The sequence below is a fragment of the Rhopalosiphum maidis genome, chromosome 1 (genome assembly GCF_003676215.2).
Source record: "Rhopalosiphum maidis isolate BTI-1 chromosome 1, ASM367621v3, whole genome shotgun sequence".
NCBI classification, from domain to species: Eukaryota; Metazoa; Arthropoda; class Insecta; order Hemiptera; family Aphididae; genus Rhopalosiphum; species Rhopalosiphum maidis.
In genome coordinates, this window is record NC_040877.1 from 22,592,312 (window position 1) to 22,620,276 (window position 27,965).

At 28.1% G+C, this 27,965-nt stretch overlaps 2 protein-coding genes across 5 annotated transcripts; one reads left to right on the plus strand and one right to left on the minus strand.

Moving 5' to 3' along the window:
* Positions 1–742: 742 nt before the first annotated feature.
* LOC113554817 (exosome complex component RRP42) lies at positions 743–3,081 on the plus strand. The gene is made up of 5 exons (XM_026958869.1): positions 743–1,054; positions 1,205–1,401; positions 1,472–1,647; positions 2,482–2,816; positions 2,898–3,081. Exons 1-5 carry the CDS (start codon positions 998–1,000, stop codon positions 3,000–3,002), a joined length of 870 nt encoding a protein of 289 aa, XP_026814670.1. The 5' UTR covers positions 743–997; the 3' UTR covers positions 3,003–3,081.
* LOC113554794 (Y+L amino acid transporter 2) lies at positions 3,010–26,830 on the minus strand. Of its 4 annotated transcripts, XM_026958845.1 has the most exons (15): positions 26,624–26,830; positions 20,652–20,837; positions 20,443–20,590; positions 15,407–15,545; positions 9,909–10,131; positions 8,791–8,906; positions 8,575–8,700; positions 5,678–5,777; positions 5,560–5,604; positions 5,280–5,403; positions 4,507–4,610; positions 4,085–4,181; positions 3,867–4,016; positions 3,618–3,795; positions 3,010–3,537 (listed from the first exon to the last, which is right to left on the minus strand). In XM_026958845.1, exons 3-15 carry the CDS (start codon positions 20,443–20,445, stop codon positions 3,464–3,466), a joined length of 1,479 nt encoding a protein of 492 aa, XP_026814646.1. In that variant the 5' UTR covers positions 20,446–20,590; positions 20,652–20,837; positions 26,624–26,830; the 3' UTR covers positions 3,010–3,463. The 4 variants fall into 4 exon arrangements, with proteins under 4 accessions (XP_026814646.1, XP_026814660.1, XP_026814654.1 ...); XM_026958859.1 differs by lacking the exons at positions 20,443–20,590; positions 20,652–20,837; XM_026958853.1 differs by lacking the exons at positions 20,443–20,590; positions 20,652–20,837 and having other exon boundaries at positions 26,620–26,830.
* Between the last annotated feature and the right edge of the window lie 1,135 nt (positions 26,831–27,965).

A 27,965-nucleotide genomic window follows, 5' to 3' on the forward strand; every position in this document is an offset into this window, starting at 1 on the left:
CATAAAATATCCTGCTATCCTGGGCTAACCGTTTCCGTTTAAAACTGTTTTTTTTTAAATACTGTGATATCTCATTTATAATGATATAATAGTGATCCAATTGATATAACCACTAATACAACTATAATAGTATATTAGATCGATATTCACTCATGACAATTTTTTTATTTTTTTTAAATAATTATATTTTACATTAATAAACTTATTAATAAAGTGATGAATAGACTACAATTTCCTATTTATACTACATTACCGGCTCTACATTATCATTTTATATTTATTTGCATTTTTAAAACGAATTTTATTTTTGAATTTTTTATTTTGGTTTTTTTTTGTCCAAGAAGGTTGAGCCATGGTTGTGGTTTTACTAAAGTATTTGGGGTAGGACGTCGTCATACACGCCAGCTTTCTAAAGGGTTTACTATAATTTTTTATAACATTTAGTATTTTAGTGAACAATTACAATTTTAAATCAGTAGCGTTCTTAATATTGTCTAGAATTATTAGTTAATAACACGATTAAAGATATATCCTTAATCGTGGTTAATAAGCTAATGCAACATCGCTGATGCGGTTTCATGATGTCTTGGCTTGTCTTGGCTTGAGGGTATCAACCACAATTAAAGATAGTACTATCTTTAATTGTGGTATCAACTCTAAACATGTGAACTTTTTATCATTGGATCAATTCGATAAATTTGTTTTATGCATAGACCTTATGGCTTATAGTACAAGTTCTATGGTTTTATGATGTTTGTATTATCAAATATCAATGTTAATCTTTGACATGTGCTCAAGACACAATTTTACACAATTTTACCGTTTCGAATACAAATCTTTTAAGATACTGAACTATTGAAGAGATATTATTACAAATCACTATATCAGTATTTAGTAGTTATTTAGTAGTCGTAAAAGATAAAAATTCCTCTTTCGAATTAATCGTATAGCAAAAGTTAGTTGTTGGTGTTAGTGTGAATATTGACGAGTACAAACAATGAGTTTGGTATCGTTGAACGAAGCGGAAAAAGTGTACATTATTCATGGAGTCGAGGTAATTCTATAGTTATACAAAAATTTGTTTGCGTTTCCTGATTGTCGGTCTTACTCATCATTCAATGACACGATAAATTTAAATGGACCCCTAGAATTAAAAAAAACTTAAAAAACATAAAAAACTAGGACAATGTTAATATTGTTTTAGGAAAATTTTCGATGCGATGGACGCAGTCGACAAGATTACAGACCATTGGAATTAGAAATGGATATTGTGAGTAACGCTAATGGGTCAGCACGCTTGCGATTAGCCAACTCCGATATTCTAGTGTGCGTTAAAGTTGAAATTGACACCCCACTTCCTGAAGCGCCCAAGGATGGTAAAATAGAATATTTTGTTGATTGGTAATTATTCTTAGATATTCGTAAATATTTACTAAATGGTGTGCTTATTGATATAATTTGTTTTTTGTAGTTCAGCTAATGCAACTCCAGCATTTGAAGGACGTGGTGGTGAACATTTAGCTGCTGAACTCAGTCGTTTTATTTCATTAGCTCATAGCCCAGTATTTAACTTAAACAAATTGTGTATTGTTCCTGGACAATCATGTTGGAAATTGTTTGTTGATGTTCTGATCTTAGAATGTGGGGGTAAGCTTCATACTAATTTACTTATTTTATTTAATCATTGTAAAAACAGCATTATAACACTTAGTGATTGAATTTATGATTATTTGATTTTACAATATATTTCTTGATATAAAACAAAAAAGTACACATTTCATAAACATCTAAAGGGTTCATTACAAGAATTAAATCATATTTTTAGAATAAAAACTATATCAATTATAGGATTAAAGTTTTACAAATTTATATTGTATTTAAAAGATAATATTATTTTTGTTATAATTCATAGTTTAAAACCAATTTTAGACTTTATTATGAGTGTGAGTATTATCAATAAAATTTTTTACTCATTATAAACTATCAATTTTTTTAATTTTATAATATTAAATAAATAATTTAATATTATAAGTAGTTATAATACTAAGTATTAAATAAAAATCAAATAGGGTATTATTACAATACTATAACAGCAGTTTCTTTACATAATACATTCACTGCTTTATTATATAATTTTAAATACCCTTAGTTTTTAATTTACTATTTATATGTTATGTGATAATATTAATTTATTGTTATTTGGCAATATTTAAATATATTTTTAAAGGACTTGCCTTTATAAATTATTAAAATAAAATATTTAGTACTTCAAAATATTTTTGATTTTATATTCTTAAGTAAAGCAGAATATTTTTTTGTATTAATTTTGTTGTGCAAAAATTAATTTTGAATGAGTAATTAATTAGATATAGTATAAGAATAGTGTTATAGTTATACATGTTTTTTATAATATATTTATTCATAACTTTATGAATTGATTATTGTTGTACATTTTTTAACCATAAAATATTTATTTAAAAGGAAACTTATTTGATGCTGTATCATTGGCTGCTAAAGCTGCTTTATGTAACACGAGTTTACCAAATATTGTGGGAACATATGAGGATGGTCAAAATATCGATCTCCAGATATCTGATGATCCGTTTGACACAAAACAACTAGACGCGAGTGACTTACCTGTTTTAGTGTCTTTATGTAAGATTGGCAACAGTTACGTGGCTGACCCTACTATAGAGGAAGAAATATGTGGTGCAGGATGTATTGTTGTATCTATTACGCCCAAAGGTAATGTAACAGCTGTATTAAAAAAAGGAGCCGGGAGTTTTATGCCAGATACGTTAAACGAGATCATTATGGTAATAGCAATAGTTTATTTAAACTTATAAAACCAAAACTATCAATGCATATAATATATATTATATTCCAATTATTTTTAGTCTGGTTCACACATTGGCATTCTTTTGAACAAAGCACTCAATGAAACTCTTACTCAAGACATGTCTAGTAATGTTTGTAAGCAACAATATGGTTTCCTCAAATGAATACAAATTAAAGTATATACGTTTTCTTTTAATGTAAATAATATTTAATATAAACATTTATACATTTTGTAATACTGATTGACAATAAAAATAAAAAAAAAAATGAAAAGTAAAACTGTAAATGTTTATATATACTCTGTCCAGCAAGAGTATATGCCAATTCTGCGCATCCCCATGTGGTGACATTTTGCCATCCAGATCAGTTCTGCAATGGTAGGGTGTTGCGATGGGATTCTTAGAAGAATCGATTTTTATCGAGCCGTGGAGTATTTTCTTGTTGGACAGAGTATAGTAAGTAGCATAATAAAAAATTCATGTCTTTAAAACTAAAATAAAAACATGAAAGTAAATTAAGTCTGGAAAATTTAAATGTTTTCAGAGAAAATGTTTTAGGTAAATACTTAAAACCGTTAAAAATCAATAATTGACAAGTAGATCATAAAATAAAGAAACCCATATCATTATTCCCAAATGTCTTCTTCTTTTTCTTCTTTGGCACTAACAAACAACTTTTGGATGGTGAACGTCACATGCTCTGTAAAATTATAGAAATATTAAAGTGATAAACAAGGTTAGTCAAAAGAGTTTATAGTTAGTATAAATTTCAAGGCTTACTCAATGTGTTTTGGAACCACACAGGCTTAGTTTTCCAAACTACGCATAGATAGTACACTGGAATGCCTAACAAGGTGATACCAACTCCCATGCCAACTTCAAAAGGCCTTACATAACATGGCAAGACAATTAAGAATAATGACACTATTACATACGTGATTGGGATCCAAAGGGAAACCTAGAATTGTTAACATAAACATTATATAATTTAGATTTTAATGTGTACATTTTTTATTTCTGTCATTATACCTTAATTGGCCTATTGATGTTTGGACGCTTCCATCGGCTCCACAATACTGATGATACCGATAGCATCGTGAAGAACGCCTCTACAATACTTGAATATGTTATAAGCATGTCAACATCACTTGTAAAGAGCATGAGTAAAGATAAGATGTTCTGAAACAGCAATAGGTTATGGTTGGAAGACTATCAAAAACAGTAACTATGATGCTTGCTTATCTTACCAAAAACACTAGAGATGGTGTGGGTGTGTACCTTTCCACATTGATGTGTGACAAAAATGATGGGAAGTGACCGTACCGCGCACCGACAAAGCACATTCTGTAAAGCAAAAAATTATCTAATTTTAACAGAAAATTATTAAAGGTAAACTAAATTGAACAAATGATTTTTTTTTAAATTAACTATTTAATTTAAGATGTTAGTTAAAATTATTGTTTTTTAATTTATTTTTTTGAAGCAAAGAAATGTTTTTTTTTATCAGTAATTAACTTACTGTTGGTATACGGTGTACCTATTAGTTATGTTGGCAATTTATTATTTATTAAAATCTACTCGTTCAAAGTTATAGGAAGGAAAAATCTGAAGTTTTAATATCCCAACTTGTTAATGTTTACAGCATGTAACAACCAGAACTTTAACCTACCTGGATGAAGTCATGACGTGAACACACAGACCGCCAAATGCTGATAAGGCAACCATCAATGGCATGATCCATTCAAACGAACCCATTGCTAAATGACCAAATGTCTAAATAAAAAGTTATTATTATAGGTCCATATTATACCATAATTACATACTGCATGGAAAATTAATTGTAATAAAAAAATAATTTTTACATTAAACACCACATTGTGAATTAATGATAGTGAATTCATTCAATTATATTATCTTCATTTTCAATGTTTCAATCTAAAACAGGCTATCTTTATGAAAATATAAATATAAAATATTTATGCTATACTTATTTATTAAAAACATACATATCTAGAACAACAGTTAATACAAGATCATAGAAGTATGGGGTAGATTATTCGGCTTTTTAATAAGTTTATAACATAAACCTTTTTAATCCATAAGAATCACCACAATACTTGTCTTATACACCTAATATTTTCAGTAAATAGAATAACATATTTTATGAAAATAAAATTATGGGTTGCGATTAAAAAAAGTCACCCAAAAATCTAAGACATTTTAATAAAATTATTTTTTAAAACTATATATTATGTAAGTATGTATATCAATATTAAATTCTTAAATTATGTAAAAAAAAAAATAGAAATAGACTGCGAGGTACATAATAGTGAGCGTCTTGTGTAATTAAATTCACCATATAATAAGTTGTAGTTGATTGGAAAACATAATATCTATTATTATTAACCATTAGGTTTAAAAAAATTAAATTATATTACTCACAACTGCAATCGCTTTAGTTGTCACCATGTCATGCGGCGTCAGAACGGCCAAGTAAGCAACGTTGGCCAACACGTAGATAATGGTCACCAACGGCATGGAAATGTAAATGGCTCTTGGCAGATTCCTGTGAAAACAAAATCGACGTATCAATATTATGTAGGTAATACCTCATCTGGAGTGGCCAGCCAGCTGTCTCGGTAAATCACGAGTGTCGCAGATAAAAATAAGAGGACTACACGCCGGGTGAATATTCTAAGAATCGTAGTAATGTCACACTCACACGTAAGGGTTCCTCAGTTCTTCGGTCATAAAATTCAAATAGTTCCTTAAAATGAAAAAAAAAATAACGATTATCGGTGCATCCTTTAGGCTTCCGTTGGGTAAATAAAAAATCTCACCATCCTGAGTACGAGTATATCCCGGAATAAACGGAGACGGCCAATCTGCCGGGGTCTGTGACCGATCCTTGCCAAGGGTTCATGAATTTGGAAAATCCATCTGTGCATAAATTGAGGAATATTAATTATAAACTATGATAATCATTATAAAAGTAATAATAAATTAAAGTCAATACATGTGTTTTGTCTTATGTATTATATAACACAATCAGTGATGTACACATACTATAGTTACAATGATGGGGGTTCGCAAATCTCCTAACAAATTATATTTTTATAATGAAAATAATTAAAGCTGAAATAACTAAGTAGAGTTATAAATAATAATTCATTACCTATGTAAATAACAAACATAGTATTATAAACAAATACCTTGCGTGCAATTTATTATTCATTTTAAAATAAATATTGATTTGTAGCATAATTAGTACGAACTACAAATTAATAGAAATATAAGTAAAAAATCTAAGCTAAATGTATGAAATTCAAATTTTGTTCCCTAACGTAGTAACATATAAATAAAAGTACATTGGTAACTATTATAAATTCATAACTATGATCTATGTATGGTATGTCAATTGTCAAGGAACGAACTAAAAACGCATAACGTTCACGTTTGTAAAAAATTAAGAACTTGATTCATGATGCTCAAGTTTGTGTCTTGAAAATTGAACGTATTCTTTCTCATCAGTATGACAGTGCTTATAATCATTTTTGGTTTATCTTTATTTGAAAATAAAATTAGGGTACTTGTTAGTTGTTTGGTAGCACCCTGCCTTCAAGTGATCTACATCAACCACGGCTAAATATATAATAATATAACATATAACATATTTTAATTATACCAAATCTGAGACATTAGTTAATACGTAATACCATATAACCATAATATAATAAGCTATATCTAGTGTAAATCGAATAACTAATATAAATAATTTCCATAATCCGTTGTAACTTGTAAGTAGTACAATAAATATTATAATATATCAAAAATGCGAATAATTTAAAAACTATAGGTAGGATGTAGTCATGTAGATGGATGCAGATGTTCGCGTATAATATAGTAGGCGGGTAGGTTGGTGTAGGTATCAGGACGAACACGAGGCGAGACGCCAAACAGACGTCTACCTACCTACACAATAAACTTTTGTCGCATACAACGCGTTTCTACTAGTGGTATATACAGAGTGATTCTCTGAGCATGCTCGTCCCATTTTTTATTTAATAATGAATTTATCCAAATTTTTGATATTTTTAGTACTACAATTGTCCCGTGGAAATACAAACTTCTATTTGTCAAATGAGCACGCTTCTTTAATGATATTGTATATTATTTAGTGAATATTTTTTTGAGCTATTTAACTTTGTGCGCTAAGGGTTAAGCGTTAAGCTCATGATAATGTGCTTTGAAACTATTGGGGCAATGGCGTCTTAAATATTTTAGTATTAATCTATCAACATTTATATTTTTTAAAAATGGTTCAAATATAATGAACACTATAGATTCAATATTACGACATCTATTTTAAAAAATGTTGAGCCTAGTTAACGTTTTAAATTTTTAATAATCGAATAACTATATACACGTTTAAATTTTGAATTATCCACTAGATATTTTACAAAAAAAAAAAGGGAGTTCTCATCTGGAAAGCAAGTCAGTATCAGCATAGGGCACTCCTTAAATATAAAATAAAATCTAAAAAAAAAAAGGTGGGCAAGTGGATATCGCTCTGCTATATAGTAGACATGGAGATGAGTAGGTCACTATAACGGATGTGTTAAATTTTAATGTAATGGCAGGTATCATTGTATACCAAAAACGATTCTGAACGGAGATGATTTGTAAGTCTAGGATAATTAGTAGAATATATTATATTATTACTTATATTTAAATTGTAATATAACGTTATTTTATTCGATTTCGTAAAAAAATAAATTTCATACGCTCGTAAAATTTTTTCTATATTGACGCTGGAGTTTTTTTTATTATTTGAAAAAAAAGTTATGGAGAACCCTTGTGTTGGGTTTTTTAATCTTAGATAGAAATCATAAAATTTCTATGAATTTTCAACTTCGAAATTCTTTGCACATTTTCGCGATTTTGACATATTTTGTAAACATTTGAACTTTTAATGCTTACAAACAAAAATTGTGACTATCGAAATTTCAAGAAAAAAAATGTAGAAAAATCGAAAATTTCAATAGCCTATAAATAATTTAAAAAAATTCTAAATATTTTGAAAATTTAATCGTAAATAGATAACATTAAAATTAACTTTTGGTGAAAATTTCAAGTATTTACAATGATTTGTTTCTGAGTTACAGCAAAATCAAAAAATCGATTTTGTCGAAAAGTGGTTATACGTAAAAATTCCGGTTTTCCGTTACTTTTTTATGGTTTTTCCTGACGCTTTTGAAAACCACTGGAAATTTTTTACTTTTGACCCCTCCAAAGTACCAACTAGATTTAATTTCCTTCTCAAGTATAATGGCTATTATGTATATTTAAAAATTCGAATTTGAATAGATTCATTATTAAATGAAAATTGGGGGTATGCAATATGCATGCTTGGCGAATCATCCTGTATACAGCTATAAGACCCTCAGTCTAAAGCGGGAGTTTGCAGTGCGTAAACGGCAACACCAAATATTATTATTTAAAATAATTTAATAAACATTAGGATCGGATGTACATTTATTTTATTATTAATATTTAGACATCTATATAATAATTTAAGCTTGTTCGTGAAAAAAAGAAACAATTATATGTTATTTTAAAATCGAACAGACGGTATATAATACACGAAGTTATCTGTCTACACAATAAGTCACCAAACCTGATTGATTATTACAACACATGAGTGAAAATTAACTATTTTAATGTATATTATACTGACTCGAATACAGGAAAACGCCGCCGCATACGATGATCAACACCAGAGCGGATATCTTGGTGAACATGAACACGTTTTGAACTTTAGTAGTGGCTTTGACGTTCCAACAGTTGATGAAAGTTATGAAACCTATATGATATTTATACACATCATTGACGATGATATTATAATGATCAATATTTCAACGTGGCGTCGATTGCACAGCGGCTATATACTTACAAATCACGGCGGCCGCCAGGAGTCTGACCGCCTGGTCCGGGTTGTCGCAGTCTGGGAAGAACGGTTTGATCACGTAGTTGGCGAACGTCAGTCCCATGATGGCGTTTGTGGTGGGCCTGCACAGTGCAAGCAAACAGATGTAAGACGACGTTAATCCCGGATGGGCAGGAAAGCGTTAATTATCTGGACGGGATTCGGCAAGGGCGGTGTGTGCGGGTAGGACCTAGACCTAATGTTAGAAACTTTCGCATAAACACTGCAATAAACCAGAACTTTATCAATGTTTAGTAAATAATATTTACTGCTCGCCCAATGGAATAGTAGAATGGAAATATGGATGGGCTAAATTCTACTTTAATAGCCTACAGTAGAAAAACCATTTTTAAATTAATTTAAAAACGAAAACAGCAAAAATCGTTTACTAGTTGTAAAAAAATTGTCAATCACGTGAGTAACCGTATTTTAGTATCGTAATAATTTTAATTAATCAACAATAGGTAGTATCACTAGCATTGCAGATTTGCAGATAATAATGCAGTTAATTTTTAATCAACAAAACAGACAGAACGAGAAGGCGTCTATAGGCTATACATAGCTCTTAAACCTATAGGTACTTATTTTTCTTTGGATTTCTAAGTCTAAGTCATATTATATCTTGTAAAGTAATTAATAATATAAATATAGAAAGTTGGTTTTAAAATCAAGGTATTTAGAACAATACAGTAGGCAGGGTGTGATGCAAATACAATTTGTATTTATCATAATCGTATATTATATTGTGTACTACGGATATTCTATCCCGCCTAAAATAAATAACTACACAGTTTCGTCTATACAATATAATATTACGTATAGTATATCCAAGTACAGTAAAAACTCTTTATAACGAAACTCGTTACAGTTACAACTAAAAACTCTATAACGTAAATATTAAATTATAATGGTTGGTTTGATTTATAATGTATTATATAATTCTTATACCCTCTCTATTACGAATTTTCTCTATAACATAAGAATTCTTTTGGTTTCTTCAAATTCGTTATAGAGAGTTTTCACTGTATATCTAACAATATCATGCACATCTTATAATGTACCTATATTTAATTCGATATACTTACACAAACACGAGCATGGCGTCCCACAGGTAGAGGAACGCCGGCAGCGGTCCGAATCCTTCAAACAGGTACGTGTAGTCGCCGCCCGACCGCGGTATAGACGTTCCCAATTCGGCGTAACACAATGCGCCGATCATGGACAACATGCCACACATGAACCACATGGTTAAGCTGAGGCCGACCGATCCAGCTTCGTTCATTACGCCCGACGGTGAGATGAATATACCTATAATTATTGCATACATATTACACACACAAATATTAAAAAAAGGTCCACGGCAATTGGGTAAAATGTTTCCATTTTTTGTTAAAAATGTATATAATTTATAGTTTATAAATAGTAAATGTATATATAATATATTGAAATTCTTCGTTGTAGGTGGTGGTTAATTATGTTAAGAATGTTTAGGGCTGCATACAATAAATATACAATTTCATGACATTCAAATTCCGGCTATTAGTTAATATACACAGTCAGTGGCATATTCAGGAGGTGTAGGCGTGGAGGGTCGGAAGGAGAATTCTAATCATTACTGCCCTGCAGTGGCGTAATTAGGAATTTGTCTTAGGGGGGGATAGACATTTTTTGTACACACAATATACTTAAATTTTCAAGTACAGTGGTGAGTGGTATCTGAGAATTCTATTTTATCAAAAATCCTTCTACTACTATATAGGTACACAAAATGTCAAAATGTATTAATAAATGTTGCTTTAAAATTCTATACAATTAGTACCTATACAACATTATCATCACTGAGATATAAAATATATATAATTGTAATAAATTGCATGTATATAATATTATTCAAATTTCAATTGATTTAATTTTCATAGAAGTCGCTGCTATAGAATAGAGTAATTTGGAATTTGATAATATATTATTGTATATAGATTATTCAATATTGTGATAAATACAATAGTAGTGCAATAAGGCGCTTTGCCGCTTTAGTAAGGCCAGTAAGAGTACTATAGCCTATAGGAATTAGTGGCAGTAGAATGGAGCTTCTGAATACATTTTATTTGTATCTTATGTATACTAAATAGAAAGTTGTAGCAGTTGACGAGCAATTCCATCACCTACCCACGTAATATTATACATTTCTCCGTGAAATTCTAAAAATTTTTTTTTTATTTAAAACTTTATTAAAACTATATATAATATGCCGTGTGATAATTTAATAACTAGAATTTTTAATAACCTCGTGTATATAATGTTTAATAAATAAATAACAAATTTAATATTTTAAAAGTAGTATTTAGCTAGCCCTGCTGAGAAACTGCGGGTGTAACAATAATACTTAAATTTGTTCACAAAATCTTCTATTACAATGTCCACATCATCTTGAGATTTTAAGTTAAAGTCATATAACTGATTCAACAAATTATTTCAAATATTAATATTTTGCTCACGCTTTGTTTAAATCTACACCACGAATCTCCATGAATTTTATTATATTCATAAACATATACGTTTTTTTAGGAAAATAAAATATTTATCATACATTTTTAATAAGAAAAAATGAAAAATATTTTCGAGCATTTTTTGATTGTATAACTAATTAGGTTGTAAAATGGAGAAGGAGAATTGTACGTTAAAATGTTTACGATTTTTTCATAGAAAGAAAAACAAATAGATTCAAAAGCCTAAATTTTTTAGAATATAATTATTATTAAATATTACTTCTTCTTTCTGTTTAATAATAAGTTGCTTCAACATAAACAATTAACTGCAATGTACAATAGGTACGACTAATGTGGTATGACAATGAAATCTCTAAAGGTCAAGTATATTAACGATTTAATTCGATATACTATACATCGAATTAAAATGTATATCACAATATATTCATATACATTGCATACGTCTGATAAGACATTGTTTATTTCATGTTTGGTATGACGTGGATACATGATGCACTATGTTCTATTGTAACACGTATTATAGTTAAACACATAGCGCATATTTTTTTACGATAATTATAATATTATAATAGTAAGTAATATAATTTCAAAAATAATATTTTTATGTAAATACTGTTCCAAGTTAAATTAATTTTTTTCTATTTTTAACAATTAACATAATGTGCTGTATCCCTTGTAAAATCCACTATAATATATAGGAGTTTTTAAATATGGCTGTTGTAGATTAGTCAAGATTATAAATAATTACACTCATTAAAATAGCCACGTCAAGAAGGCTTAAAACATTGAGTTTAATTTTTATCTCCATGTTTCAATCATTATGATAATATTATTAAAATTAAGGTGTATTATAATCTAATACGAGTATATTAATATTAAACCAAATTTAAAACAACATAATCTGTGTTTTATCAGAAACTTTTTTAATATTATTATTTTTATAAGTTAATAAAGAAATTAGATACTGATAACTTTTAAAAACAAAATATTTAAAAAAGCTTCAGATAAAACACGGGCAATATATATATATATATATTTATAATTAATATGATGGGTTACATTCTGAATTTCCATAATGCTATAATCTACCATAATGTGGTAAAAAAAAACTTTTTGTTACATGCACTTCCAATATTTAACAGTATATATGAAAATTGACGAATTTATCATTTTATATGGCTGTAAATTGCATTTTATAAACGATTTTTTTGCTTTTAAAATACTTGTACCTACCGGAAGAAGATACTTTTATTTTTAAATATTTTTTTTTTTTAAATTAGGTATCCAAATCCACATATTAGGAGAAGGATTGGAAGAAAACGGTTAACACATACACATATTTTCTTTGTTATTCTTTCAATTAATTAATTGGTACTGATTTTACACAAACTATTGTTTCGTAGAGTTTTTTGGTACTAAACTACTAAATTACCTTACCGTACATAGTACGCGGTAATCATATCAATGCATAACCTACATAATTAGGTATATCACCATACATATAAACGTGATTCAGCTAATGTATTGTGTAGCTATACGAGTTAAATTGGGTTCTAAACTCGTACCTAAAATGTTTGTGAAATCGATGTTTAATCAAGAACAAATATTAAATAAGTGCCTTGTAGACAATAATTTGAAATTGTTAATAATAAACTATATAACTGATAATATGAATTTAAAAACGTATGATGCTAATATTAGGTGGTTTTAGGAACCTTAAATAAAATATATGAATAAATAATGAATAATATTACTTATACCCATAAGGTAACTATTATTCAATGTAGAATTGTAGAAAGAATCGTGTTATTGGTATATACAGCTAAAGATCATGACATATTTTATAAGAGTAAATATCATTGATACAGGAGCACACAAAATTAAATACAATTTAAATTCATTAATGACTATACCGCAATAAATATAAACTTTAACATACTAATATTAATATTTGTATGTCTGAAAATATACCTATACAAAATAAGGTATATATTCACTTTTAATAATAATTATATAAGTGCTTCAAGACCATACCATGGAAATTATGTAGCATCATTGTAATATAATATACTCGAGGTATTGCTTCTCATTGGATAATTAATGTCGATTACACCTCAAGGCTAAACATAATATTTAATGATGTAAATATCTTGTTATCATGGATAATATTTAGGATAAGGAAATAATAGGCTTAAAGGCGAATTAGGAAAATATAATTGATAGAAAAGGTGAGCACAGCTGATATATTGTAGACTATTACATTACCAGTATTTGTTTTTTTTAGATAACAGTTCAAAATTCACAGGTTAATTTATAACAAGTCTACAGAAGTTTGGGTCCTTGAGGAGTCGTTAAAAATCGTCGCAAACTTACCATCCATAACCATACATTTTAGACCGTTCAATATCACATACATTTGATTGTCAGTTAAAATTTAAACATTTATTGTTATTAACCAAATTGTTGTAAAAATAATTCAACTTAATTATTATAGTAAGATAAATTAAAGTAAGTAAAATAGATAGGTAATAATTAGATTGGAATACATTTACATCCTAGTACTTTCAAATATTCTATTACATTAATAATTTCATTACTTATGATTCTGTGGTTTTGATTAAATAGGGTTAACTGCAGGTGCGTGGTTATAAACGATAATGCAATTTTAGATAAATGAGTGGGTTATTGAAACATATCAGTGGACAATTTAAACAATGATCTTTTTTTTGAAAGTGATGACGATTGGCGATAGTTGGGCCCTTGGACATTGATCACTCAATAATTTCAAAATTCATTGAATAAAGTACATAATCTATTAGGTAAAATAAACTATAATTTAAATATTATAACAATTAACAACTATCTGTACACCTGTAAGTATTTATATATATATAATATAATTTTTTTTTAAACAACATTTTTTAGATTAATAGATTTTGGGAATTGTATTAATCTATGTAGGTTAATAATCGATTTTTAAGATATTAAAGATAACAATTAATATTCTTCCATTATATAAACTATAGTTTCATTTATTTTTATAAATCTACATCGCATTTTATGTGCATATATTTCAAAATTTACAATACAGGGACTACGATATACTTATAGGGTGAAAATTTCAATGGTTATTTTTTGAATATTTCAAATGAAAGTTTTTCAAATTATATACACGTCATTATACATTATAACAACTTTATCATTTTTAAATTTATTTAAAAGGTATGTAATATTTAGTCAATAGATACAGTAGATAAAAATAAATGGTTGTTTCTAAAATATTTTAAAAATACAATTAAAACTCATTAATAATAGATAGAGTAAAGATAATTGCGCATATTTAGTAAAATAAAATCAGAACTGAAAGGACAAGACACGTCTAGTGCAAATAAAATGTTATTATGATTAACGATATTATTCATGGTCGTATACAGTGACCAAAGTTTAATTAAGATCAATAATATATAAATATATTAACCATTAAGAGTTAAGACTGAAAAATAATCACTTAAATTATTCTAACGGTATATATACGTAAAAAATGTGTGTTATATAATATCTTGAAAGAGCTAAAGAGGTTATAAGATTATTAATAAATATATAATACATATATTTGTTGTAAATATTTTTGTAAAATTGCAATGATTTTCTTGTAAAAGTGTATCTATGTGTTTTTTTATTAATAATTGGGTACATCAAATATTTGTTTTATTTTTAAAAATCAATTTACAATTAATGGATATGTAATTCTAGTTGTTACATACAATTAATGCATTCAAAATACACATAGACATAAGTCATTTTTTACAAATAAATATTGAAAATCAATACAATTTGTGAATAATAATCAGAAAAAATGTATATGAATAGGTTTAAGTTTATTTAAATTATTTAATAAATATATTAAATTAATTTTAATGCTATAAATAGAGTTTAAAATAATTAAATTATTTTCATATTATTAAAGAATAATTTAACGATTTTAGTTTTAGTATATTTTTTTATATAAAATAAATAAACATAAACTTGTTTTTATGGGCAGTTTATATATATTATATATTTAATTATTTACTAACCAGATCCAAATATTATGCCCAAAATGATGGCAACGCCTTCAAGAAGACCCAGCTGTTTTTTGAGCCTGACTCTATCTCCTGTTTCTTCGGGAGTTGAGTCAGTGATTTTGACATTTTCTGATGCTGATGTGTTCATTTTCTAAAGTAAAAATAAGAATAAAATTAATATTTAATTGAAAATATAAAAATACAATTTACAAAACAAAAGAAGTCGATGCAAGTGTTCAAATGGTTATGAGAGTGAGAATTGAAGTTGCTTATAAAGAGCCATTAAATTACACTATAGAATCGGAGTAAATTATAATATTATCATAATATGATTGTCCACGGTTTATGTTTATCTCAGTAAAAACAGATTTGTCTTTAAAATATTAACGCGAACAATAGAAATCATAATATTCTATAATTGTAAATTCTAAAATATGTTAAGTTGTATTATATATTTATATGAATTTAATAAGTTCAAACCTATAAACATGTACGAATATCATATGTATACATTTTTATATTTATTGGTCATTGACGATTACTGTTTAAATTCATTATCGCTGAGTATTTGAATATACTGGTAATTATATAATATAATAATACAGGCATACATTCAGTGTAATTAATTTATAGAACAGTTGATTATTTTCCTTAGATAGTTAGATAGCAATACAAATAATACAATTAATTTTAGACACAGAAATTTAACCCTTAAACTTTGTTCACTGTACAGTATACGTCATACAATATTTTAATAATTTTTTCTTGAGGACGTCATTACCCGCGTATGTTGCTTAAACGTAGAATAGCATGCCAAATTTGAAAAATGTATGTAATTAGATTTTATATTGGAATGAATTGACCAGTTACCAAACCTAAAAGTAAGAACAGTATGTATATATATATATATATATATATATATATTAGTGTTGGTCATTGGCGATATAAGAATTCTTAACCGAGCTATGAGAAATTTTAGATTTAAATATTTTACTTATTATTCATAACTAGCTTAAAAAATCTATATTATTGTAGAATACCGTTATTACCTTTAGGTAAGATAAAAAGTTAATTCGCTCTAATTTGACATGTTCACAATAACCCATTTCACTCTGTTATTTTAAAAATTAGAATAAATTGACCAATTATAAAATGTAAAGGTTAGATTTTTATCCAGGACATTTTAAAGACTGTTATTGATTTTAAATTTTAAAAAAGTGATGAACATTTTAAAATTTACAAAAAAATAAATGTTTTAAAATGTTTATTATTTGATCCGTAATTGCAATATAAATCATCAGAGATGCCATAGTAGGTAATAATAATAATAATGCCGTAATATATCCTTTTTATTCTCATTGAATTCATGCACGACTAAAACCGTATGAATGTAATACGCTTCCACTAAAACAGTTTACCTTGCTACGTTTAAGTGTACAAACCGATTTACCTCAATAACTTTTATTCCTTTTGTAATAAGGATTTAGGATATATCGCAATCTTGATTTGGTTGTAATAATGTTTTTCGTTTATATGTATTTTTTACTCTCGGTGTTATGTATAATGCGCACTTTGAAACAACTAAATCGTTTTAGGTAAAACAGATTTAAATTAAACTAAATTAACAACCGTTTACATGCATTTACTTTGGGAGTAAACTACTCGTAATTCAAATTGAGGTAAATCATCAGTTTATAACCATATAAACGTAGTAGAATATCAAAGGTAACAACACTAAATCTATTTTGTGTTGTTAGCATTAAAATTAGAGTAAATTGACCTATTTGGTACTAAACAACATGTTAAAAATATTATGTAGAGCATTTCATAAAGGTTTATGTTATAAAGTAATTGACAGAAACAAAATGGTGTATTAATATTCTATTAATACATATATTAAACATTTAGAAGAGAAATGACATTATTAAAATATTATTACTACCTATATATTATTTTTAATCTTAAATTTATACATTTTCCTAAGCTAACTAACAACTATTTTAATTAGATTAACAACTATAATTGTTTATAATATTCAACAAAACTCAAAAGTAATGAACTTTACGATTATAATTAATTATACCACAGCCTTATGGACATAATTCTTATCATGACTTATCCAACTCGAGTCATTTAGAGATGATACTACTACGTTTTTGATGTATAATTATTATAAGGCTATAATAATTCATTTTATATTTCTAATTTTAAATTTCTGTCAATTAATAATATCCCAGTCTGGTTCGAAGTTATGATAAAAAAAAAATTTCCTATCATCATCTGTCCTCTGAAAATAGGCGAGTATCCCACTGAAGCATGACAGGTTTAAGGTTAAAATAACTAGTACTTACTAGTACTAACTAAGACTAAGTATATAAAAAGAATAAGTAGGTGCGGAACTTATTTATGAGTCTTAAATGAAATACAAACAATAATTTAAGTTATTTTGAACTAATAAAATTCAATACGATTAATTGTTTGAACAATGAATTGTCATCATTAAAATAGTAAACATAAAATAAGCAACAAGATGGCTAAGACGCAATATTAAAATATGACTTACGGATTTAATTAACTTAACACTAATATAAACTCGCATAAATACTAATATGCACTTTATATATATATTACAATTATATACATACACAGATAGATAGCAAAATATATAGAATAATGGATAATGGTGTATTCTAAAATTTTAACTACTCTAGAAATGTAGGCAGAAAAATAGTTCTATTATAATTTTCTTTTCTTTGTGTATATATTTTGATACATTTTAATTCTATGAATTTTTTAGTAACCTAAGCAATCGCCAAGAGTATTATATTAAGTATTAAATTATAATAGTTTGACCAAAAATAAATACATTAGTAGGTAACCATGGCATCGACAGTTACGATTTACGGTAAAAGGTTTGCCTATTATAAGATTAACACGAGAATAAGGTAGCATTAGTAGAGATGAGCAGATATTAAAAACAAATACCATAATATTATTTTTATTTATCTAAAAAGGTATATATATATAATATGTACAGAAATAGGTACGTCATAAATTGTATTAATTATTCTTACACCTATTACCTATATTATGTTTACATCGAATGTACATATGTGATATAGTAACATAAATCAATATATTATACTGTTTATAATATACGTAAACTTTTTTAAAATAAACTATATGGTTAAAGTTCAAACTTATCAATATTAATATATACATATATATTAAATTAAAACAAAACTTTTAAATGATTTATTATTTATTAATAAATAAAATACAGAACACAGCATAAATTTATATAAATAATGTTGTATGGTGATCGTATGTATATTATGTCTTTTGATCTTAGTACTTTTTTATAAGTTTAATAAAAATCCGAAATTAAATGAACTAAATTATTATTATATCAAATCCTTAATAAAAAATAAATAATTACATACCTAATGTAAATAATAAATATGCATTAAGTATGGAGATGAATAACTGTTGAAATCAAGTTATTATTGACGTTCATAAAATAAATAGCCATTTATTTAATATCTATAGGACGCGCGAGTTAATTTTGTTAAACATGTCTAATTTGGTACTGGTACAAGTTGCAAGCAAAAAATATGTTTAAACACTATAACGTCGTTACACTAACTAAATCCATACAAAATTAATATTATGATGATATAAAATGTTTTGATAATTGTTATTTATTTATGTTTTTTTTACATAATATAAATAATATCTACACGATTAAAGTATAAAAAAATAATAATAAAAAAAAAAATATTATTAATAATGTTGCATTTGAATTTTATTTTTAAGAATACAATTTTATTTTCATTCTATACTCTCTTTAAGGTCAACATAACACATTTTACGTTCAAAATTATTCATCTTACTGTCATTTGTCCGTTGACAATATTATAAATTCTTCCCAATGTAAAACTTACAAATTTTACTATCATTTTTAACAATTATTCAAATAAATGTATTTTACCTATTTTTATTTATTAAGATAATATTTAAATTTAATTTATGCTTCATTCTGTTCAAGATAATAAATTATGAAGTATTAAAAAAGAAATGTCTATCACTACTTTATTTCTAATATAATCAAATAATACTTACAATAGTTATTTCTTTCATTTTGAATTTTCAAACTAGCAGTATAACAAATAATATGTCTATTATATAATAAGTGGCTAAAAAAATAAAAAAAAAATAACCAAATTCAATTGTATTTTGAACAAACTCGTAGCTTACGGGTAAGCAACACAATCGTATCGAAAAAACTAACATCAAATATAGGAAATAAATTGGCGTGCTAGTTTTTAGAATAATATTGTATTATCTATCAGTAGATAAAGAACAAAATTTAATGACCTATGATGGGCATATACAGAGTGGAGACATTTGAAATTTTCTGGTTCTTGAATTTATTAAATATTATAATGTATAATATATATATATTACTTTTGGACGGCTAGACGGAACAAAAGCAATTAATACTTTATGTCATGTTTATTTATACAATAATTATAATAAATTATTCCGTTCGTCGAAAGAATAACAGTTTTTTCCACCGCAACATCACCTATATCGTTTAAGCTCCACCTATTCAACCACCTGTTGCTAATAACAACCGACAGGCTATACACGGATATATTTTATTGTAGTACATTAACAGTATTTTATATTTATACATTGCATTTTATATGTTTTTTGAAGTTTGAACGCGCTCTGTTTTACAAGTGAATTGGTCGTGGAAACGGGATATCCAACGGGGAGGCCGTTAAACTTGATCAGTGTATTATATTTTGTAGTTAGTATATGTTCAAGTTTTGAAATTTACTGTAACTTTGCATTCTTGTACGGGGCACTTCATTCAGCAGGTGGTTCCAGCAGTTGAGCGTGGGTTGTGGCCGTTATGGGTTAAGCAAGGTTAAGGTCCACGCACCAGCACACCAGACAACGTTCGAACCCATGTGCCCGTTTATTCCCGCCATTTATTGGTATAAGAAAATCGAATATTCGAATATTGTAATAAATCGTACCATTTAATTATGTACATTGCACAAGGACACACGATTGCAGTCGCCGAGAGATCGGTTAGGTACGGTGTGGCCGGTTTTCGGTTGCTTTTTGTTGTACGTGTTTAGAGGAGCAACTCCGATTGTTATTATTGTTGTCTGGATGGATCAACTACAACAAAAAATAAACTTGATTTTTTTTTTTTTTTATGTACACTCGAAACCCAACTAACTGAATTTTAGTATTGAACTATAATGGACTTATTGAATCCTCAAAATCACCAGTGCCGCGCTGTACGAATGATGATACTCTTGTTCGTTGACTTTTGTTTGGTATAATATGCAATAAGACACGCATACGGAGAACCAACCGAGTCGTGAGATTTTCGCTGAATTCGATAAACTGCCGATGCTGTTCACTGTGATATGTACATGATATTATAGTAGTATATGATAAGATATGATTAGCAATAAAATTGCTAATTAGTTATCGTAATTTAATATATATATTATATACTATTTCTGCACATTTTACTACTGACGAGTTTAGGTTTTATTTGTTTTCTCTCTTCCACCATTGCATATTATCAAGAACAGCGTAGTTTTTTTTTAATACATATAATATAAATAATTATTAATTAAACGGTAATAATTATTGGGTATAGTTTGTTGAACTTAACACACTATATTAGACGAAACATATTTTAAAAAGGTATGTTATTTATTCATGTAGTTTATGTTATGTAAACTTCTGCCATAGCATAGCATATTAATAAAAAACGGTAATCAAAAAATCGTAAAATATTTTATTCTTAATTTAATAATGGTATATTTTATTTATTTAGAAAATCAAATTTTTATTATACATGTATGTTTGTGATCAAAGGATAAAATAGAATGCGTCATTTATTATTATTACATATAAACACTACGGTACAAAACAAAATATTTATAAAAGTAGTTATTTAATTTAATTAAAATTAAATGAGTAAATTTAAAATACCGAGCATTTTTTATTGTTTCTAGTTTCTATGATAAGCAGAAATTTTCTAACAGTTTAAACGGATTTTCCTTATTAATACAACATAAATATTTAAAAAATAATAATAGTAGATAATAAAAATTTGTACTTAATAATAATTATTACTCATTACTTTATTAGTTTGTCATGATAAATATTCATAGAGGATAAGAGACAATTATAATCATCGCCCTTTATAATATAATATTTACAAGGATTTGATGTTGACACTATATACATATATAGTAGCTTAGACCGAACATTAGGCCGTATTGGCCGAATGTGTTGGAGGAAAACCCTTAGTTCTTTAATAAAAAAAAATTTCCAACCTTAACCTTTCAATGCTTTAAATGTAGGCTCTAGTAATCGGAGCTTCATATGATGTTTGGTGATTTACTGTATTGTGTATACAAAACCTCGGTCAGTGATACATCTGTATGAATGAATTTTTGATATTACCTCGCATTTGCGTTCTATAATCGGCAGACTGTGATTTCGGTTATTATTAGGTATGTACATCAGAATCGATGTCTTCCAAAGAAAGAGGAGCGTTTACAGCTTATATTTTTCCACTATTGTATTTTTTTTGGCTCGTAAAACGTACGTCGAAAATCTGAATTGGATTCTGTGCATTTCCAACCATTTTTCCTTTAGTTTTTGAGGTGGTTGTGCAAACTTCTCGGTATAAGTTGAACCAGTCTGTGGCACACTCATTAGTTCTTCCTGACCGATGTATTACATTTGTTGATCTGTATGAAATTTCCCTGGGAAATTTTAATGTGAACATAAATACGAGTTAAAAAACGTGACCAAGTGTTAATCCACTGTTGCTATGTAGGTTGGTTCATGTCGGTAAAATAAAAAAAAAATATTCGCCCGTGCCGATTTTGTTGTTGACTGTCTCCTCTTTTTTGACACTAAAAAATAGCCATTCATTTTCCATTATGGCATTTTTTTTAGTTTTACTTGCATTTTGGTTCCGCATTTATAACAAGGGACTTTAGCAACCTTTAATAATCCTTTTTCTACTAAAAACAGATATGTACCTATCATCTGATTTCGTTTAACACTACCGTAGAAAATAAAACACCATCACAGCCATAACAACTATTAAATAATATACAAAACATAGTGTAAATGTAAAATATATTAGAAACGAACATCACGAACCAACTGAACTCAGAATCAGAAACTGTCTGTAGATCTGTAGAGCATAATATACGCAGAATTAACATCCAAATATTGGGATATCTTAGGCATTCCACTCTACAGTAATCTACACAATTCTAATAAATGTTTATAAAGCCTATAAGTAAAATAACCATACCTACATAATATTTTACGGCAAGATTACCATATATTATGTACACGCTAATTAATGATAATTTATACTTAACAAAGCAGAATATATTTTATAATTTTATGATAATAATGATAATAGTTTAGTGACTATTTTAAGACGACGCAATACCCGCATGTGTTGTCTCCGTCTTGCAAATACGTAACATGGCAAATTTACGTTCAGTAGATCACGTTTAGCTCCGTTAGTTAAAAATTAGAGTGATTCGATATATTACAAAACTGAATGGTAAAAACAATATCTGTATTTGTAAGTTGGTTTTTTTTCTCTACACTCAATCAATTAGTAAAATTATATTACTCTAAATTTCACAACTTAAACTCTCACAATAACCCATTAATAAAACAACCATCCTCCAATTCACTTCCCGGTAATGTACGCAGAAGAATCAAAAGAAAATGGCCTAGAGACCTACTAAAAAAAAAAAAAATTATAATAATATTTAAAATGTACCCGGCCGGGTGGTACTGCTGAGTGCCTGTCCATAAATGTTAATCTTCTGTCACTAACCATTATAAGATATCAAATTTGCTTATTGTACTAATTTTTGTATATATTGTAAATTATTTTAAATAAACGAAAAAAAAAATTGGTTTTTTATGATTATTCAGTATTTTTAAGTGACTTATGGACATTTTAATTTACACTATATAAAAAATTGAATTATCGTAAAAAACCTATATACATAGATAATGTTCTTAACATGATGTTTTAAAATAGGTCAATTCTTTAAACTAACTGAGCGTAAATTTGGTATGTTACATACTTGTAAGACAGATACAACACATGCGGGTGTGGCGTCCTCTTAAAAATTGCCCTTTTTGGCCTCATGTACTTAAAATAGTGTTGATGTTTGGATATAATTTGTATAAACATTAATAATTATCATAATAGAAAAATATATAATATAATCGAGAATATAATGTTATTGCTATATAATATTTTGAGTTTGAGGTTAGTGCAACTCAAGCCTTACAAATTTAATACATATACGTAATATGAAAATTACTTACATGTCAAATATAAATAAAGGAGAACAATCAAAGGGCTTCAATTTCAAATTACACCCTTCTATTAAAATATAAATATACAACACCTATAATATCCTAACATATTCACTAAGAACATTGTTTTATCCATTACTTTACTTAACATTTTTAATAAAAAAAATAAAAACTATACGATGAATATGGCGTTATTGAACGCATAATTATAGTTAAAAATATTGTTTAACTACATTTTGAATAATTAATACGGTAAAAATATTTGTGTTGTACAGTAGACAAACATATTTTTATAGGTACAACGTCAATTATACATCAATTCATTTGATGTAGTAAATTTATCACAATACATTAATAATACACCTAGTTAAAACATAATATTTAATGTTATTTTTATTCTTCAGGCTTTATATTATTTAATTGTCTACACAACTATATTATAATTTTCGTTTAAAAAATTATATTTTTACTTTTTAATACATTTTAATAAATAAAAAAAGCCCATTGATTTAGTTTGCGTAAGAACTTATAAGGATAGAATATATATTATTTATTACATTCAGGACATTGTTATGTAATTTAATTTTTAAATTTAAAATTATAGTTTAATCTAATCATATTTTTTTTATTACTCGAGAATCTGAAAAAAAATTAATATGTAAATTTAATTATTTTAATTGCGTATTTATAGATTTTTATCCTACATTTGGGTACATTTAAAAATTAATGTAATCATTAATCAATAATTATTATTGTTATTAGTTTATTACATTTTAATAATTTCAGACCAACACTGTAGTTTGTAGAAGTTGCTTTTTCTATTTACCCAATAAAAAAAACTAAATTACAAAATTCACTAAAGGTTACTAAATAATCAATTTATCATATTAAATAATTATTTTATTTAAACAATTTCAATTACAAGCTATTCTCTCTCCCTTATACATACACATTTTGTTAAGTTGACACAACAGTATTGTATTTTTAAAAGTTTGTTACACTATAAATAGTCAACAGATGACAATAATAATTATTTAGAAATTTATTAATTTAAGCTTAAAAATTTAAAGATTTAAAATTATAACAAAACACACAACATGAACCAATCCATATACTAAAAACTATACTATAATTATATCACGGCTATAGATACTATATACAGTATACAGTGAAGTATAGGAGAAATATATAAATTCGTTCAAAATATATATGTAATTTTTGGTCATCTGAAAAATTAATATATACGTGTGAAATATCTTGTGAAGTAAAGTTGTTGAAATAGTGTTGTTATTTTAGTCTATAGATGTTCTCTATGTTTCAGAGAAAAAATACTTAGAACAATAAAATGTAAATCAGGTATAATCTCTAAACATTTGAATAATTTAGATATTTTTGTTTGCATTACGTTACTAATGGTTACAGATCTTAATGTTCCTTTCAGTTATATCATGTTACAAGTGTCATTTTTGTTTTAAATAAACGTTAAATTACTGGTCGTTTTCTATTTAATAAATATGGGTAAAAGGAAGAAGGCCACCCACATTACTAATAATTATTCATCTTACATTAGATATAATTCAACTTTGGATTTTAAAAGACATTATGGCTACTTCATATGTTTGAAGATTCAAAGTTAAAATAATTACCCCATAATTTTGGTGAGAAAATAACACGCACATAATATTTTTTCTTGGAATGCATAGGTATTTTACCTAATATTATACAGTTTGTATTTTTTATTAACAATACAAGTATAATGAGTAATGAATAGTAATTTATAAAGTGTACACATTTTGGAAACGTACGGCTACACTGCGGTCTACGAGAATTGAGCAACCAAGCAACTGACACACTACAATAGGTGAAGGAACTGGAAAAAAAAATATTCAGTAAAACTACAGTAGTCAACCCCTTTCGAAATAAAACAATATGGATTGTTGAGGGGTAGAAGTAGAACGCTGACTACGTTGATACGTCATCTTATTACCGGCCTATCTGCAGCTATCGGTGACAAATCTTTGAACAACGAGGATTATATCCTAATAATTTATACGATGATGTAGTCGAAAACAAGTAAATTAAATCAAACGGGGCGGGTGGCGCACGATCAATTAATTACGTCATATCGTACGACCGTGTGGTGTGTGTGCTGTGGATTCGGTGTTCTAGGGGAACGTAGATGATTTAATGTATAGTTCCAGCTTTCGGCGTGATAGTTAGTACCCGGGCATAAGCTCGATTTTTAATCCAGCAACAAACCATATCGATTGCGATTAACAACAAACACGTTTCGTTCGACGTACATAAATACAAACTATATGTGGTACAATTCAAAAGGCTGTTCATGGCAAAACCGTGTATGGCGACGAATTCATTCGAACGACTTGTTTTTTTTCAAACGTAACCATGGCGGTATCACACGAGTACACGTCATAATCAAATCGCTGTGGCCCCGAAAACGTACCTTTTTGGCTATTTAATTCTAATACTAATTACCTACTTATTGGTACCTAATTAACCAACGCGAGTAACTAAATAATATCACGTTAAAAATAACACGGCCGGGGCTGTTCGTACTGTGCGGGACGCTACGACCGTTGACCCCTACACATCCGAAGCAATAAATACTAAACAGGAAAACCTTTCTACGGGCATTAATTACTCTATTTCCGATTAAATTATTTCTCTATTTTTTTTTCTCGTATCCGTTTGTCTTGGAAAAATACGAACAACATTGCAGTCGGTTACTGCAATGATATCTATACGAGGAAAACAACATTGCTATTCACCGTGTGACGGCGTACTTAAACACTTACCTACCGCGAAATGGATTTCTATGTTCTCGTAACACTACAGCGGTGTTTACAGTCTCCGTGGTGCGGACAGGATTTTAAATTTTAATGCGGTCGCGGTGCAATGACGATAACGAACAGATAACAAAACGCCGCCGCATCGCCAAACGAGACTGTTCGCGTCGCGCCGGTGCTCCGTGACACGTGTGTGGTGGGTCTGCGTCCGGTCGGCTCTCGCGGCGGCGTTGGCGGCGGCGACGGCGTGTCCCGTCGGCAAATAGCGAGCAATACGCCGAACGGCGGCAGTGCGAGAGAGAACGACATATCGTTATGCGCGCGGTCGTGTTGTTACGAAGAAGGAGCGAGCGAGATAACAACATCGACTGAGTGGGAATGCGGTGCGGGTGAAAAGGTGAGGGGAGACCGAGCGAAAAAAAGAAGTAAACAAAAACGAACAAAATATGCGTTGCCGAGTGAATTGAAGGTTATGTTTTTATAATATTTTACGCGGGGTGGTCGTCACCAGGGCCGTCGCGCCGCATATCAATCATTACGATACGGTTGGTCCCTGCGCCTTATAGACGTTACAAAACATAATAACAATATCGATATTTATGTTTGTGCTATTGAGAGGTGTCTCTTTCAATCACGTATTCTATACTTTCAGTTTTTCGAAACTGCGGTCCTGATAAGATAGAAAAGCCAATGGCACGAAGATCAAAGGCTAAAGGTTATTAAGACTAGAGAGATCAAGAGTTTTGATGTCTATGATCCACGTACTTAAAACAATAAAACGTACACAAAACCCTTACCCCTAACATATAGTAGCATAATATTATGATCTGAAACGCCTTGTCTACAACTTTCCGAGGATCTATTGCTATCATAATAATATTATATTAATATGATTTTCGATAGTCAGTGCCGCCATCTACGCGAAGCGCCTTCTGGGTAGTTCTGGACGACCTTTACGGTTATCTTTTTTTCTTCGCTCCCACGAGAGCTAAATCGCGGACGTTGTTCCAGCAACGTTCTGTATCGAGTCCAGTAGTCTCGTTCATAGATAAATATGTCTTATGTACTGACTTCTCGTCACTCGTCAGTAGAGGTCGACTGCTCGTTTCAAATTTGTCTTTCACCTACATCATACAGCGGTCTGAAATAATACATTTTTTTTTGTACCTATATATCCAACGTTGAAATTAATATTCCGTTATTTAATGTGATTCCGTTTCAACACTTGAAAGAAATAATTAAAAATAGACAATAAAATATTTATTTTCATCACTCTGCTGTAGAATAGAAGTCGAGTGTACCAGTCATCAGAACTTGAAAGTTGAAATATAAAAAAAAAGTCATACCGCACACTT

Bases quoted from the DNA above. Each gene is read 5' to 3' on its own strand.
- LOC113554794 (XM_026958837.1), bottom strand. The intron at 8,701-8,790 runs GTAAGTATATAG...AATATCATATAG, and splicing joins CCTGGCGGCCGCCGTGATTT to GTTTCATAACTTTCATCAAC. The intron at 5,778-8,574 runs GTCAGTATAATA...ATTTATGCACAG, and splicing joins CGGCGTTTTCCTGTATTCGA to ATGGATTTTCCAAATTCATG.
- LOC113554817 (XM_026958869.1), top strand. From the start codon at position 998: ATGAGTTTGGTATCGTTGAACGAAGCGGAAAAAGTGTACATTATTCAT. The intron at 1,055-1,204 runs GTAATTCTATAG...ATATTGTTTTAG, and splicing joins ACATTATTCATGGAGTCGAG to GAAAATTTTCGATGCGATGG. The intron at 2,817-2,897 runs GTAATAGCAATA...AATTATTTTTAG, and splicing joins CGTTAAACGAGATCATTATG to TCTGGTTCACACATTGGCAT.